Raw genomic sequence first — 15063 nt, 5'->3', positions numbered from 1 at the left:
ATCAGCACGCCTCCTCCATTGCGTCCATTAGGTTTACGATCCCGTGTAAATACCAAATGATTATTAGGGAGGACTTCGCTGTCAGAAATAGAATTGTCCAACTGTGTTTCAGTTTAAAACGATAATGTTGTACCGCAGAGCGGCAATGTCAAGTTCAAGTTTACTCCTTCTGTTCACGATACTTCGAGAATTTGCATAAAATGTCGAGAGGCCATTGAAGTGAAAGACTGGCTGTTCAGTAAGAATATGCACTACAACAAAAAGCGGTAATTGACCGAAAAAGAGACCAACCTGATTCCCTTAACAGCAGATCCGAGGAAACTGGAAGTCTTTGATCTTGTCAAAATCCAAGAGTGGAACCAATTCATTGAATGCCCTTCAGTTGAACTGTTACTCAAGTAGCAAAAAGAAAAAGGTGCACAACAGAATATGCTTCCTGATTCCTTTTAAGTATAAGCTGGAGTTCTACAAAGCAATTGCTGCCAATGCCTTTTATAGTTAATGCCTTGGAACGTACACAAAAGCTCGCATTTTCTATCTCTGGGTCTTTCATATAATCTTATGTTCTTGGACATTAGCTCTCTTCGGCATAGGCGTATGGAACAGTGCGCAAAGCTTTTTAAGTCAGTTGTTTTTAGTGCTGGTCATAAACTGTATCACCCGTGGCCAGTACAGCACAATTCTCGATATAATTTAAAGAATTTCCGTCAATTTATAAATCACCTTTCGACCGGAAAAGTAAGCCACATAAACAGCTTTAAAAACATGTCTGAGTTTAAATCAGACTTTGTAAAATGCATTAATAATTCATAAGGGAGACAGCCAATAGAAACGCACTATTCAGGATACATGTATGGTCTGTAAAGAGTGATTAAGTTCAAATGTCTGAAAGCACGGGGAGGGCTTGAAAGGGTAGCAGGGAAAAGCTAGGGCTGATGAATGAATTAATATAATAATTAAATGAAATATATACAACCACATGTTCTTGTAAGAACACATTGAACTTTGAAAGAAGATGAATTAGAAAAATACAACACCAAACAGTTTACTTAATTGTTACTTCGTTTCTTCTTATTTAGCACTGCCTCTTTATTTTCCATCTATCCAAAACTTTACTGTACAGTTATTGAAAACTGGACTTAGGACATTACAACAAGCATCACATGACACTGAACTTTTACTCCCTTTGAACCTTATCCTTCTTTGCGTCCACACAAACAACAGTGCAGTCCTTCCTTTGCAAAATATCTGTAATTCCTTCACTTCAGAGCGCCGAACACCTTTGTCTTGAACTTTAAATGCAGTCGGGTATATTGAGGCTTGCTAAAACTTCATCGGATGTTTCATCATCTACAATACTTGACCACATATGATCTTTCGCAGTACACGTTTCTTCTTGTTTGAATTCCAAGGTTGAAAGAGGTCAGTAAATTTACTGGTTGGGCAAAAGCATCACTAACAATTTTTAACTTTAAAATCCAAGTGTCCCATTGAAAAGGCGTTTATCAATTTAAGGCCATCCTCTTTTTAATTTCCGTTTAGTGTCGTCCGACCGACCCAAATTTATAACGACGTAGTTAAACCATTTTTCACTTTAAGTAATTATTTAAATGAGCATGGTTACAGCATGGACAAAACCACGTCTTAATTCTACGATAACATCAACCAACGATTCCGCCATATCGATTTTGGGTTCACGTCTTGTTGTTTCCAGGCTCCACGGCAATGATGCTGGGGTACCAGGCCTCCTATTCCGAGATTTTTCTTGTAATTTTTTTTAAGGTTTTTTTTTCAATCCGACAGACCGACCCAATATCAGGAAACGCATTCGACGCTAAACGAAAAATATCCGACGACAACCTAAGACAATACCTGATTTCTCTTGAGAGCACACGCCAATGCAACTTTGCTGCATGCACTCTTTTTCCTATTATATCGGCGATACTGCTACAAAGTATTCACTTCACAAGTTGTTTACAACATTAGCGGCGTGTTGTATGGGCCCCTACAAGACCCTACAATCTCTCGCCTTCGGATCGAAATTGTAAAGGCCCATACAACACTGTCGCTCATGTTGTAAACATTACGTATAACTTGGATGAAATTGCGTTCAATAAGTACGCCGTTTCCAGGTGACCAGAAAGGTTGAGAAACATTTTGATATTAAATGTAAAAATGGAAAACCCGTTGAACACATCAATACCAAACAACTTTTAAACCTACAATCGTGAGAACAATGTCTAATATTTCAAAATTACAAGTTTGAAACTAGGAAGATGGCACAAATCGAACGCTTTTTGTGATCACTTTGACAATTATCACCGTTAATATTGCTATCAGCAAGATCGAGTCTCAAGTCGCTGCTGAAATAAATGTCCTGCATGCTACAATCTTCTTAAAATTTATAAATCGTCCTTGTGCATCAAAAAGCTTTGATTCACAGCAAAAGCTTTGTAGCATAGTAGTAAATAGTATGTCTCGCAAGTTCAAACAATAAATAAATTTTGTGCTAAAATGCAAATATATGCAAATGAGTAGTTTTTACACAGCATGTCGCTCATTTGTTATCGGAAGTGAGCAGAGTTGCAAGCTGACGGAAGCAATTGCCTATCATTGCGGCCTCTTTATAGGTACATAGTTTTTATTATTTATACGAAACCTGATTTAAAGAAGACGTTATTACTGAACAAGATTATTATTTTTAAATTTTTATTAAAGGAAATGGCAATTGTATCATATCCCTTAGGTCCTGGGGGTCTGAAGTTTGATAACACATTGTGCTTCAAATTTTTTGTTTTGTGGCCAAAGCATTGGCAAGCTTTTCAGCCAGAGAGATCGCTCTGATGATTTATATTTTATTTTTAAGACAATGTGAGTGGCATATCAATTATCGAACTGCGGTCAAGAAAAGAACATCCATATCCGTATTTTTTAACATAATAAAAGGGGAACTCAGTGATATAATTCAAAGCGTTGTTTTCGTTATCTATGGCGAGCACCTGTAAAAGTTAAGAAATGTCGATTATCGTTTTGCAAAGTGGGTCGCAGTCTTTACAACTAATGAATCACGCCAAAGACAACACGTCGTTATATTTCATTCTCATCGTCTAATTTAACGTTATTGTCTCTTCCTTTCTAATCTGGGCACACGATGTCATGTATTTCGTGTCAAGATAATATTTAGGATACAAAACCAATGTAAAGATGAAATCTAAAGATGAATTCCTAACACTGCTTCGTCTCAGTAGTAATATCTCTCTCCTCGTATTTCAAAGTCCATTTCATATTATTTATTTTAATGTACACAAACTCAGTCAAGGCAACGTATAACGGCGAAACTAAGCCATAGTTTTCTTTTGCCACTTTACTTTACAGATAAGCGGCCAACTGAAATCTTGTCGAATTAGTTTGTTTTTGATATAGCTTAATGTGTGATCGGAGATATCTATGAACAACAACAAATGCAAATTAGTTCGACTTGTTTAAACAGCACAAATGAGGAAAAATGTGAGATGGTTTCTAGTAATGCTCAAACAAAATCATTTCTTTTCTGTAACAGAGTTTTGCTGAACGTCAAGAAGTGTCTTGGTTTCGATGACTAGCCGTTGGTATGATGCCCCAACAACAGCAAAACTGTCCAATCCCTGTGCCCAAGTCCTCTTCCCGTATGGACAAAATTCGTATGTCTTTGGAAACACTCCTGCTGTGGAATTAACAGAACACTTTGGAACATGCCGGAAATCTGGAGACACTTTAAATATCTTATTGCTTGGCGCGGGAGACATAAGAAACCTCCTTTTTACAGTTTCAGAATTGTCTCAGCGTAGCGAGGACGCCGTTCCTGAGAGTGTGTGCTTTCATGTTAACGATTGTGACTTGTCAGTACTTGCTCGAGGTGTTATCATTTTGGAAATTGTTTGTTCAGTTGATCCGTATTGTGTTCATGATGTGGATTTCTTATGGAATGTTTGGTACAATTTAGCACTTACAAAAATTGATTCTGCGCGACTACAAAAGACGATTCGAGGTTTGGTGTCGCAAGAGCACTTGAAAAGTAAGGTACAATTTGGCTCAAGGACCTTGTTTGAAGAATGTCAGGAAATATGGAAAGATTGGCTTCAATTAGAGTTGAATATTGACGAAGTTTCCATTCAGCGACAAAAAGTAATGTTGAACGGATTAAACTTGCCAAGTCCTGGTGATGATCACAATGAAGTGCAGGAACAGAACATTTTTACTGCTGCTGTTTCGTCACTCACCATAAACACAATCAAACAGCTATTTACTTCGACGGACGAGAGAAAGCTGGATCTGAGACTACAAAAATCAGGTTCATGTTATCAGGAAATCTACTCGTACTTCCAAAGCGGTTGTACTGCTCGAATTCACTCTGATTCAGAAGTAAACCCAACTCTTATCCGCCCATTTGAACGCAAATGGAGGGTACATTATGGCAGCTGCCCATTTACCGGCTACATCCCGATAGAAGGGTGAGTGTGGTAGTGAATTTAAACCGTACATCCGCCGCTTCTCAGGCCCGCGTTCCAACGAAGATACATCATTTCACCGCTCTGGCGAATAATACGTTTCGTCAGGCAATAATTTAGTGTTCGGATTGTTTAATTTGTCATTGGGCTGGGCTCCACAAAACAGAACGTAATGAATACAAACCATTGCAACTTGTTCGTACACATTTTAAGGAGATTTCCAAAGCGGTCAAGGCTTTGCATTAGTTCTACATTTATATTTTAGTAGATTGGGTTAGGTGATACACCTCTTATGGGACTCGATGTTCTTTTGGTGCAATCACCTGCCTTTAAAATGAGTTTCTTTGAGAGTTTTTTTTTGCAAAACAGACAACAATGAGAGTGTATTTCATACATATGCACAATTTTCTTTTAGGAATCGTTTTGAAAAGTTCAAGAGTGTTGCAAGATCATGTAAAGAAACGCTTAAAACATGGATCAGCCATTATCAGAGATACTCACCGAAAATCAAGGTAATTTTTGTTTTTTGCGGTATGGAATGTTATCAGCGTTTTACGAGTAACTTGATGATTTTCGGTGAATCTTCCTTTTTTCTTTCATTTTATCTGATTGCTCCAAACGTTTAAGAAGCAAACTGACATAAGGGCTAATAGTGAGAGCCAATTACGGCCGGTCAGACTGATCACTTTAAAAAAACCAATTTGCAAGAAATGCAAGGCTGCGGGCAAGGCTACATTTTAAGCCTCATTTACACTAGCAAGTTTTCCTTGACAAGTCCACTTGTCAAGGAAAACTTGCCGACTGTACACACTAAGCAAGTTCTCCTTGACACGTTTTTCCTTGACAAGTTTTCGTTGGTAGTATAAATGAAAAATATGACAAGTTTTCCATGACAAGTGCACTTGCCAAGTAATTTACACTAGCAAATTAAATATCGTCCTTGACAAGTTTTTCCTTGACAAGTGTCCTTGTTCAAAACTAGCATGCTAGGAAAAACTTGTCATATTTTTCCATTTACACTGCCAAGGAAAACTTGCTAGTGTAAATGAGGCTGTAAGTAGATGGTCACTACGACCACGGCAATAACGATGATGTCATGATTTCGATGGCAGTAATGATATCGAGTATCCGTCGCGCGAGATTGGAAATTCTCCTCTATATTTTACAAAAATAATGTTTTTTTGGTTCGTTTTTTATTTAACCTGTGTGGTATATACTAGAACAATTATTCACCTCAGTGTCGGTGAAAGTGGTGGATGTTTACCAAGCCGCTTCGCGGCACGGTAAAGTATCCACCACTATTCACCTCCACTTCGGTGAATAATTGGTAAATATCATTGATACAGGTGATAACAACGATGATGTCATGATTACGATGGTAGTAACGATATCAATGAATATCAATGATACAGGTGGTATTTTGGGACGGAGATGCGTTGGAACTGTGTCGCAAAGGATTACCAGAAGACTTGCAGTTTGATGTAGTGGACACCAGTAACCTCAGCGACCACCTTGGATTGTTGAATACCCTCGTATGCTGTGTAAGAAAGTTGAAACAGTAAGTTCTTTTTAGTTGTTCGTGTTAAACTTTTCTCTTTTTCAAAATTATAACAACATTTTGAGTATGGTAGTTTAGGGTTTAATGAAAATATTAAGGCACCTTCAGTTTCTATACCCTGACAATAAAATGGCATAGGGTATTAACTTTTTTTTGTTTTTTCTTAGGCCAGGCCAGTCTCAGTTGATTACATCCAGTATGCTATGGCAATCGGCTGGACTGACTGGTTTGGAAGAGTACCTCCAACTGAATCTTGGGATAAAGCAAAGCTCATACCCGACCATACTCGGGCTTCGCTTAGCAGAGGATCTGGATCTAGGAAAAAGGTATCTGCCAACCCTCTGCAGGATACATGGAAAATAGAGTGAGGGATCAGAGTCTATGGTCTATTGTCTATCCTATCCTCAAAACGTTTTCACGCTATATCTCTTTGTTTTAGTGACATTTTAGCTATCAAGGCAAGTGGACGAACCGAGGACAAGCTTATTTGGGTTAAAACTGAACCCGAAAGATCACCAATTAACTTAGGTAAACCCGGCAGTGTGCCGCATTAATTCATTATTTACCATTGCACAGTAGTCCTTAAATTAGACATGACGAAAGAATTTAAAGGGGCTATGTCACGTTATTTTAGTGTGTTTAGGGGATATCTTTAGTTACCGAAATCACGAGTTTAAAGCTCGAAAATGGTAATGTGGAATTCCTTTCGAGATAAAATTATCGCCACATCACAAACAAGATTACTCTGAGCAAAAACGGCCTTTATCCAGGCGATTTGCCATAAACTTGAAAAACGTCGGGGCGACTTTTTTCAAGATTACCGAAATGCGATCCGTCTCAATCTTATCCATTTGTGTCCATCCATGCTTCTATTTCCTTCAGCTGTATTTCTCTCATCTTTTTCAACAGTTTTAAGTGGTTATTGCAATGTTTCATTTTCTTTTTTGGCATTTTGGGTGTCATGAAATTACATTTTGCGCAACATAACCTCTTTAAGCTTGGAGATTCAAATCAGGTTAATGCAGGGGCACCCAACGCCAATTTTCGGAAAATATCTGTTCGGAAGACGATTTGAGATCTAGAATTTTCGGAACATTTGCTGTAAAATTTCTTGCTTGCCTGCCTCTCCTAGGATTTTCGAAAATCTGAAAAATGGTATAATTGCCCATTTTTAACGGATTTTTACCGTAAAAAGGTCACCTAGAATTTTCGGGAGCCTTTTTTCTGGCTGAATTTTTCGAAAAGGTAAGGTTTGATCCCTATAATTTTCGGATCACTAGACTTTCAGCTAGGAAATCCGAACAGATGAAAATTTTTTAGGGGATGAAAATATGCCTATATCTACCGTTTAAATACTAAAATACGTTCAACAATACTATGTTTAAGTGGTTTTGAACTATATTCTCGTTGGGTGCCCCTGTTAATGGTGCACGAGATTGTGAAAAGATTTATCATTGTGGGTCTTTACCCTGAGGCAAGAGAACCAGTATTCAGCGTAACCCTAACCATAACCCTAACCCTAACCGTAGACGACGTAATTTTAAGCTTATGCAGAGAGTGAATGAATCTTTGGTATTAGTATCAACTTATGAACCACGTTGATTCTGTTTCCAGCGCGTTCTCCCGACATTCTCGACGGTCTAAAATCTATGGCATCTCGATGCTTTAAGTTGCCCTGTTCTAACAGTCGGAGTCTTCAGTTGTGTGGTGCTACCTTCTCCTCCCCGTTAACATTTTTCTTAGCTTTTCTTCAAATTGCGGAAAGTTTTCAAGAATCAGGTCAGTTGAATTCATTTATCTATTTACAGGCAACACACTTAATAGGGTTATCCACCATTCTTTTGCATGTGATAGGGATTTCAGTCAATCAGTACAGAAATATTAATATGCAAAATAAATGATCATTAACCAGATGTATGGAGAGGACCTTTTATTGCCCGCTACGTAAAATATGGTGACTGAAACTGGTCAAATACTTAGCTATTGAACCGTTATGTCAACAACCGGTGACTTTTTACAGTTGTTTTTTAAGTTGCTGTCCTCCTGTTTTCAATTGTCTGTTCCTGTTTCTCTAATAGCTCCTCCCAGTCTTAATTAGTGGTGTTTTACTCTGATGTAGCTGAACAGGTTCTGTCATACGTGGAAGAGGCCATGCCAACTGTAAGGCTCTTTCAAAAGCGGAGTCGCTTTAACATCTGTGGCTTGTCGTGGAATGTCTTGAAACGCCTGGCAGGAATATCCAGAGGTAATCACTTCAACCAACCAAAACGGGAAGTACCAACTTGGTAAAACGAAGTCTGGATTTCCCGCTAAGTGGGATCTTCATTCTGTACATTAATTATTTTAAGGAACTATCGCTTAAAATAAGGACGACGCATGAAACACTCGGCTTTTGAAAAAAATGATCCTTCCATATGTAAATATATGATAAAATCAAAAGGAGATTCTTGCATTTACGGTAAAGCAAGTTACAGTCGAACCTGCCGTAAGCGGACACCCTCGCGACCAAGGGTAAGTGTCCGCTTACGGGAGGTTGAAAAAACAAGTGCATTAGAGGGCATTAAAGCTTTTAATCAAGACAACTTCTAATGGTGTTTCAAGTTGTAGACAGGCCAAACACGACTCTCATTGGTCAAGATAGACCACAGAGATTTGCTGTAACAAGTACATCTTTCAAAGCCCACCCTTTTCCCTAAACCTAACCTTTTCTATATGAAATTAGGGCAGAGTTTTTTAAAGATCTCTCTTAGTAAGGGCTGGTTTTGTATAAGATGCCATTTGATCATTAGAACATGTTTGAGATTGGGTGACGAAGATCCTGAAGCGTGCGTCTAACTCAGCAATTAACGGTTCTTATTGTATAAATACAAAGTGAGCTATCACTGTTTCTATGGTTGCAAATCAAAATGGCGCCTTTCGTGAAACGCTTCGCTCACTCGCGAAATATTTTTCAACACTCGAAGAGAAATTTCGTATCTCCGCGCGGCCATGTAATATCCTCTATTTATTTAACTAACCGTAACGGGAAAGCGGATAAACGGAGCAGCAGGATATCGTATGGAATTGCCTTGCGACTTTAAATTTCAAGCAGACAAATTTTCGTGCGACTGGCTTGAAGAAAAGTTTAAAAAGGAAAAGTTTGATGAACTGTAATAAAAAAAAAGCTAATTGTAATCGAAAGGACTGTGTTTTGTCTAGGACAGTGTGAGATTAAACCATTAAAATCGAACCCATTTTGTTAAAAATATTCTTGATATTTACTGTTCGCTTACGGGAGTATATTTTAGACCCTGTGGACCCCGAATAGGTGTCCGTGTCCGCTTACGAGAGGTTAAAAATGTAGTGTTTTAGAGGAGAAATTGCTGGGTCCGCATTCGGGAGGTGTCCGTTGGTGGAAGTTCGACTGCAAATGATTCTGGTTTCATCACGTTCACAGGTGACGTACTGAAAGTTCAAGCTCATGCAACGTTTCCTACCTTGCCTCGCATCACACCCGTCCTACAAGCGGTGTTATTTGAGGACCCAAGTGATGCTCGATTTCTTTCAACTTGGCCAATATTTCAGGTAACCTTCTAAATATGAAACAGTTATACAGATAGTAAGTCCCGACAAAACTCGTTAATTGATGAATGATCTATGCGTGAACTCAATGAATGTGGTATCTATTTGTTTTAGTTGGTTTGTTGTTGCTGGGTATTATTTTCTTGAAAGTACAATATAGGTAAGTTACACTGAAAAAGTACACGACGAAAAACTTTTTACTTTGTGATTTGTTTTCCAGATGAAACAAAGAACATTCCATCGACCAGTTCACCTTTTTTACAACAACATCCAATATGACCCTGTCAAAGAAATCGTGAGTTTCTTGATACTTGAATCAGACTGGGAAGCTCTTCATCTGGATACATCCCTGCTTTTAATAAGCTCTTCTGTGAACTGCACCTCCACCGCTGTTCAACTTAAAAGCGGTCGTAGCAAAAATACGCGTTGCACCAAGAATGGAGACGCCATGGAAAGGGAAAATACCCTTGCAAACTTAGGTATTCCGCGATCCAAAAGGCGCAAATCGAGCGGTCTTGGAAGAAACATTTCATGTATCTCTAGTCTGAGTTGTATGAGCAACCTACGGAGCAGAGGCCTTCAAAAGTATGAGAGTTGTTATCAGCTGGATATTCTAACTACGCAGGACCTTAACACTTTTGGCTCAGGCAATGAACATAGCAGCACTGATTGCTTACTCTCGACAGATAACAATGTCGAGCGCTTTTTCCAAACAGGCATCGATTCGCCCTGTTTTCAACTGGATACTGATCTTTCCCTTGGGAGAGAGGACGCAGCTGGTGAAGTCCTTGTTCACAAAGATAATACCACAATAAAACACGAGGGTGATGCCGAGACAGCAGTCATAACAGAAAAGGTGGATGATATCATGCAGTCCTTTGGGTTGCTTGACATGACGCTGGTTACGCTACGACCTTCAAAAACTGATCATCTTGAGGTTCAAGTAAAACAAATTATATACAATTCTCCCTACACTTTTCCTGATTGCTCCCTGCATTTTAAGTGACTGAAAATGTACATTAAATTGACATACGTCACCGAATGAATTCAATCGCGAAAGGTAAAGCTTAGTCGAGTATGTGAAATCCACCCCCTACTATCAAGGAAATATTTATTCCTTAGGTTGAGACCCGGACAAACCCTAACTTGAAGGACTGAAGTTGTAAAACACCATGAAAAGGCACATGCAAGAAAAAATTCTTGCGCACGTGTGATCTTAAGCTTAATTTTGTTCTCGAGACAAAATGGAAATGGAACCATGAGAAATGAGACTGTTGAGTATAAAATAGCTTTTTGCCATGTTAATCTTTTAATCAATGTACCTCCATGAACTTATATGGTAGACGAAATGAGGCAAAAAAGGACACGCAAATACAATATTTTAGAATCTCTTAAATTAGAAATCCAAACATGCAATAATAATGCAGGAGATTATGCACTGAAAGGATGCGCAAAAAAGTCAAATGAAGGCTTTGTGGTATCTCCAATAAGCAACCTATAGGCTCTTTGATTACGGGTCATTTTGTAGCTGTAAAATGCTTCCCCTCTTACTTTCAGTTATTGGCTATGGAAGAACATGCCTTGTGCTATAACGCTGATATTCTGATTTTAAGGCCTTTCCAAGCGAAGGCGTGCCCCGCTGTAAAATATCATCCTAAGGACCTGGCAACCACCGTGGAAATTTCTTTGGATACAAACAGGTAATACAGCAAAACAGGACCTGAAAGGCAGATAATCCAATCTGGCCTTGGCCCACACTGCTTGGACCATCGACTTCTGAATGTGTTCAGTGTGTCTCTAACTGAGACACATTTTAAGACAGTTAAGTGTTTGAATTGGCCGGATTGGTTCTTTTGGGAAGGATACTTCTCTAACCTTTGGCTATCGGCTTTCTGGGGCAATGCCGGACTAAACTGAACAAAGAAATGTACCAGCCCTAACGTGTTCGATGTTTCACGCTTTTGCTTCTTTTTTCTTCCAGGTTTCCTTTAAAACACCTCACCGTCATCAACTCTAAATTTCACCATTTTAGATGTGACAAACCTTTGTGGAATGTCACTGGAAAGCTCCTATTGCGTCACAGAGATTAAAAGCAAGGTGAACACACCAAACCCGGTCTTGCCATCAAATCATGCAGGGCAGCCATAGACAGCTGTTTCGGCCTTTTTATGCCTCATTGGCATGGCACAGCCAACTAACCAGGCGGCTGTTTTTAGGGCTTTTACTTCGTGTAGAAGACGCACATGACGTAACAAAAGCTTTAGGGGCTTTAGGTATTGTTTCACGATTTTTGTTCTATTGTTTTACGTCATGTGTGTCTTCTACACGAAGTAAAAGCCGTTTTTAGGCACTCCTCAACCTTTAAGTGGCAGCTCCACACAATAAATGTGGTCAGCTGGGTTGGGAACAAGTAGTTGTTAAGTCAACGGCAATGATATACTTACCTTGCAGTTTAATCTCAAGGATAGACTTGATTTAAGATCTCTGAACATCCCTGTCCTTAAAAGCCTTCAGGGCGACTCGTGGAAAATACTGTCATCACCTCCTCGCATTTCAAGACAGCATAATATTCTCCACTCATACGGACCCAACTATTTTTCTGTAACTTTTTCAGGGCACCGCTAAAGTTGTCTTTCTCATGTCCTGTGGCTGAAAAATCTTCCAAAGTTCAAGTTTTAGACGATAGAAATCACCTTAGGTGTCATTTTCGCAAAAGCGAGCTTGGCTTTTGTGGAAGAGCGTGCATCAAAAGACCTCCTATACTGGACTTTTCGAGTCTTCCAGCTTGGTCTTCAAAGAAAGACTTGAGGTAGCGTTTGCCTTTTTTGCCTTTCGTCTGGTTACAGTTTATAAAACAGTAGGTTTGATCCTTTGAATGAGATCTACGTCACCCGGTTTGTTGATTAACCATTGACTAACCCTGTGCCTCATACGGGTTTATGTCAACTGAGTAATGAAGAGCAAATTCATTGTCAGTAACTAACTAGGCACTCCTGATCTGTCATGGGCGTTACGCAACGCCCGCTAGGGAAGAAATCGTTTCGTCACTTTGACTGCTGCGTTGGAAGCGTATTTCGTTGCGGTTGAATGAGCCAGTAATTGGTCACCGATTCACGTAAACGTGACTTAACCCTCCACGGGCATACTTTATGAATAGAAATGAACCAGGGCAAGGACTCCTGACATGGTCAATTCTCAGTTTGGATCAACTTGAAAACGACGAATAATACTTCACTCATTTTAAGTCTCAGTTCAGTATACGTTTATTTCAGACAATTGATTCCCAAAACATCTGATGAGGGTGAAGACGTTTCTGAAGAAGAGAAAGCATTTAAGGAGCTACAAAAGACTTTGCACTGCATTATTGCATCATTTGTGAAGAACCCACAGGTAGTCGAACCAGTCAGTATGAAAGTAAATTTTAGCAGTAGCCGAAAGAAGGATGGGAAATTTTGGCCAACGATAAAGTTTCGTTTAATGTCCGTTTGAAAATGACGAGTTTTTCCATTTTAAATCGTGCCTCCTCTTGATGACAAGAGGGGCTATGGCATTTATTTTGGTTTTTGAAAGTGATCAACAACCCTTCACTGTCAGACCCACAAAAACCACGAATTATCCGTTTGCCTACAAGTTTTGTAAAAAATTGAACACATTTTGTTTCTGTTCAAACTTTCTTCTTCAGAAAAACACCTGCTTTACCATTGCCGATTCGTTTGAAACGGGAGAGGCAGCGCCAAACCTCACTGTGGTGATACATGAAGTATACTGCCGGAAGCAAGCCCCACTGGCCAAGGTTCTGTTTTGTGATCACAGTGTTGCAGCTATTCTTTCCAAGGGAGAGGGAAATTTAATGATGGCAGTAAAATACAAAGAAGTGCTTATTCAAAGGATGGAAAACAAACGGAATATAATTCACATGACTAAACAGGTAGATGGCGTCAACTGAACACTGTCCAACATAATAACCCATTTAACTTCAGCCAGACTGACTACATCAATGCCTTTTGTGTGGAGTATGTAAATCGACGAGCAACTAGTAATGGTGAAATTCGGAGAATTCTTAGTCAAGCAAACTTTGGTACAGGGAATTCTATGGGTGACTGATTATAGAGTGAACCACTAACCTAAATTGGAAACTTTTTTTTTCCATACCACTGTCATATCAGATTTCTTTGTATTTATGCAATAATTTACTTTTCAGGGACAAGGTCTGCTCAAAAGGCTGCTATATTTGAATGCAAAGAGAGTGACGCAGCCTGAAAGTCATAAACCAGTGTGGATCCAATCATTCCTGCAACTGAGATTCTAATAGCTCTGCCTGCAAGCTAACATCAGTTAAGAACAGCGGGTAAGGCAGTTGAGCAGAAAACATGAGTACTTCGGGAAATCTCTATCGGCAATTTATGAAATCTACGGAAAATTTCTTTTCACGGCTGGACCAGCAGCCGTGAAACCCCGCAAATTTGGACTGCTTTGTTATTATATCTCTTGCTAGTTAGTTGAAATGGTTTTGTCAAACAAGCCCTGACGTACTCGGGGCAAATCCTAATGGTCTTTGTGTGTAAATGAACTCACCGCCGTAAAGTAAAATATCAGAAGAAGCGGGCACCGAGGATGAAAACTTGCATAGTTTACTTCATAAATAGTCCTTTTCCAATTTAAATTGAACCACATGTACCTACATGTACCACTAAAAATAAAACTTTTTTTTTCAAAAACCTCGTCCCTATATGCTATTGCTGACGGGTCCAGAGGTAGTGACCTTGTAGATATATAACCCGTACCCAATGTCATAAAATATAAAATTATAAATAAAATTCTTGAGTCAGAAAACACCATTATGTAGTCTCTGGATACTCACGACAAAATGAGAGGATTTTCCTTTGGTCAAGAAGCGGTCAGCTTTTTGCCGTAAAGGGCAACAGTGGATCTAAACCTCTCCAATAATACCGCTGAGAAATAAAATAAATTTACAGAGAGAACATACAGTCGAAAATAAGTCAGCGTTCCAAGGCTATCCAGATGGGTCAAGCTGCCTGGCGCTTTCATTTGACTGGCGATTCCTTGTCTATCTTTTCATCATACAAGATGATAGTGAATGTGATTGTTCTTGATATTGTTTTCCATGGGAGGATGTTTGGTGACTATTGGCAGTTCATGTTTTCTTCTGTTGGCTTCATACTTTGCCTGCAAATAGAGGAATGATTGTTGATTCAGTAACATGCTACGTGCGGCCAATCGTCTCTTTCCGAAGCCTCCTAGCCAACACCTTGCTATCCAAAAAAAGTGTTCACCACACCATGACATATGGGCCAATACGAGACCGAGCGGAGCAAGAGAAACCCCACAAATTAGGAAGATGCACACAACTTCAGATGAGAACAACAAAACAAAGCATGCAAACTAGAAAAATCGTCAGCCATAAGAACAACCAAACTGAATAATCTGATTAATGTG

At 39.2% G+C, this 15063-nt stretch overlaps 2 protein-coding genes across 6 annotated transcripts in view; one reads left to right on the top strand and one right to left on the bottom strand.

Annotated features, from left to right (window-relative positions):
* Positions 1 to 2455: 2455 nt before the first annotated feature.
* The window catches only part of LOC137973507 (uncharacterized), a 24505-nt gene continuing 11897 nt past the window's right edge, over positions 2456 to 15063 (top strand). Inside the window, exons 1-15 of one of the 5 annotated variants that reach the window (XM_068820335.1) lie at positions 2459 to 2630; positions 3560 to 4490; positions 4903 to 4999; positions 5900 to 6045; positions 6213 to 6371; positions 6485 to 6573; positions 7660 to 7824; positions 8165 to 8290; positions 9482 to 9609; positions 9827 to 10549; positions 11164 to 11306; positions 12221 to 12415; positions 12879 to 12996; positions 13289 to 13534; positions 13808 to 13954. In XM_068820335.1, the coding sequence (XP_068676436.1) occupies positions 3595 to 4490; positions 4903 to 4999; positions 5900 to 6045; positions 6213 to 6371; positions 6485 to 6573; positions 7660 to 7824; positions 8165 to 8290; positions 9482 to 9609; positions 9827 to 10549; positions 11164 to 11306; positions 12221 to 12415; positions 12879 to 12996; positions 13289 to 13534; positions 13808 to 13915 (3339 nt within the window). In that variant the 5' untranslated portion in view covers positions 2459 to 2630; positions 3560 to 3594 and the 3' untranslated portion in view covers positions 13916 to 13954. Of the gene's footprint in view, positions 2631 to 3559; positions 4491 to 4902; positions 5000 to 5899; positions 6046 to 6212; positions 6372 to 6484; positions 6574 to 7659; positions 7825 to 8164; positions 8291 to 9481; positions 9610 to 9826; positions 10550 to 11163; positions 11704 to 12220; positions 12416 to 12878; positions 12997 to 13288; positions 13535 to 13807; positions 13955 to 15063 lie in introns of those variants that run through there. The other 4 variants (XM_068820336.1, XR_011117261.1, XM_068820337.1 and 1 more) reach the window with 4 other exon arrangements.
* The window catches only part of LOC137973508 (solute carrier family 35 member E1-like), a 13405-nt gene continuing 12309 nt past the window's right edge, over positions 13968 to 15063 (bottom strand). The window contains exon 7 of the mRNA XM_068820339.1: positions 13968 to 14793. Within this exon, the coding sequence (XP_068676440.1) occupies positions 14686 to 14793 (108 nt within the window). The 3' untranslated portion in view covers positions 13968 to 14685. The remainder of the gene's footprint in view (positions 14794 to 15063) is intronic.

Source organism: Montipora foliosa, chromosome 10, assembly GCF_036669935.1.
Source record: "Montipora foliosa isolate CH-2021 chromosome 10, ASM3666993v2, whole genome shotgun sequence".
Lineage (NCBI taxonomy): Eukaryota > Metazoa > Cnidaria > Anthozoa > Scleractinia > Acroporidae > Montipora > Montipora foliosa.
This window is presented reverse-complemented; position numbering and strand designations above follow the sequence as displayed.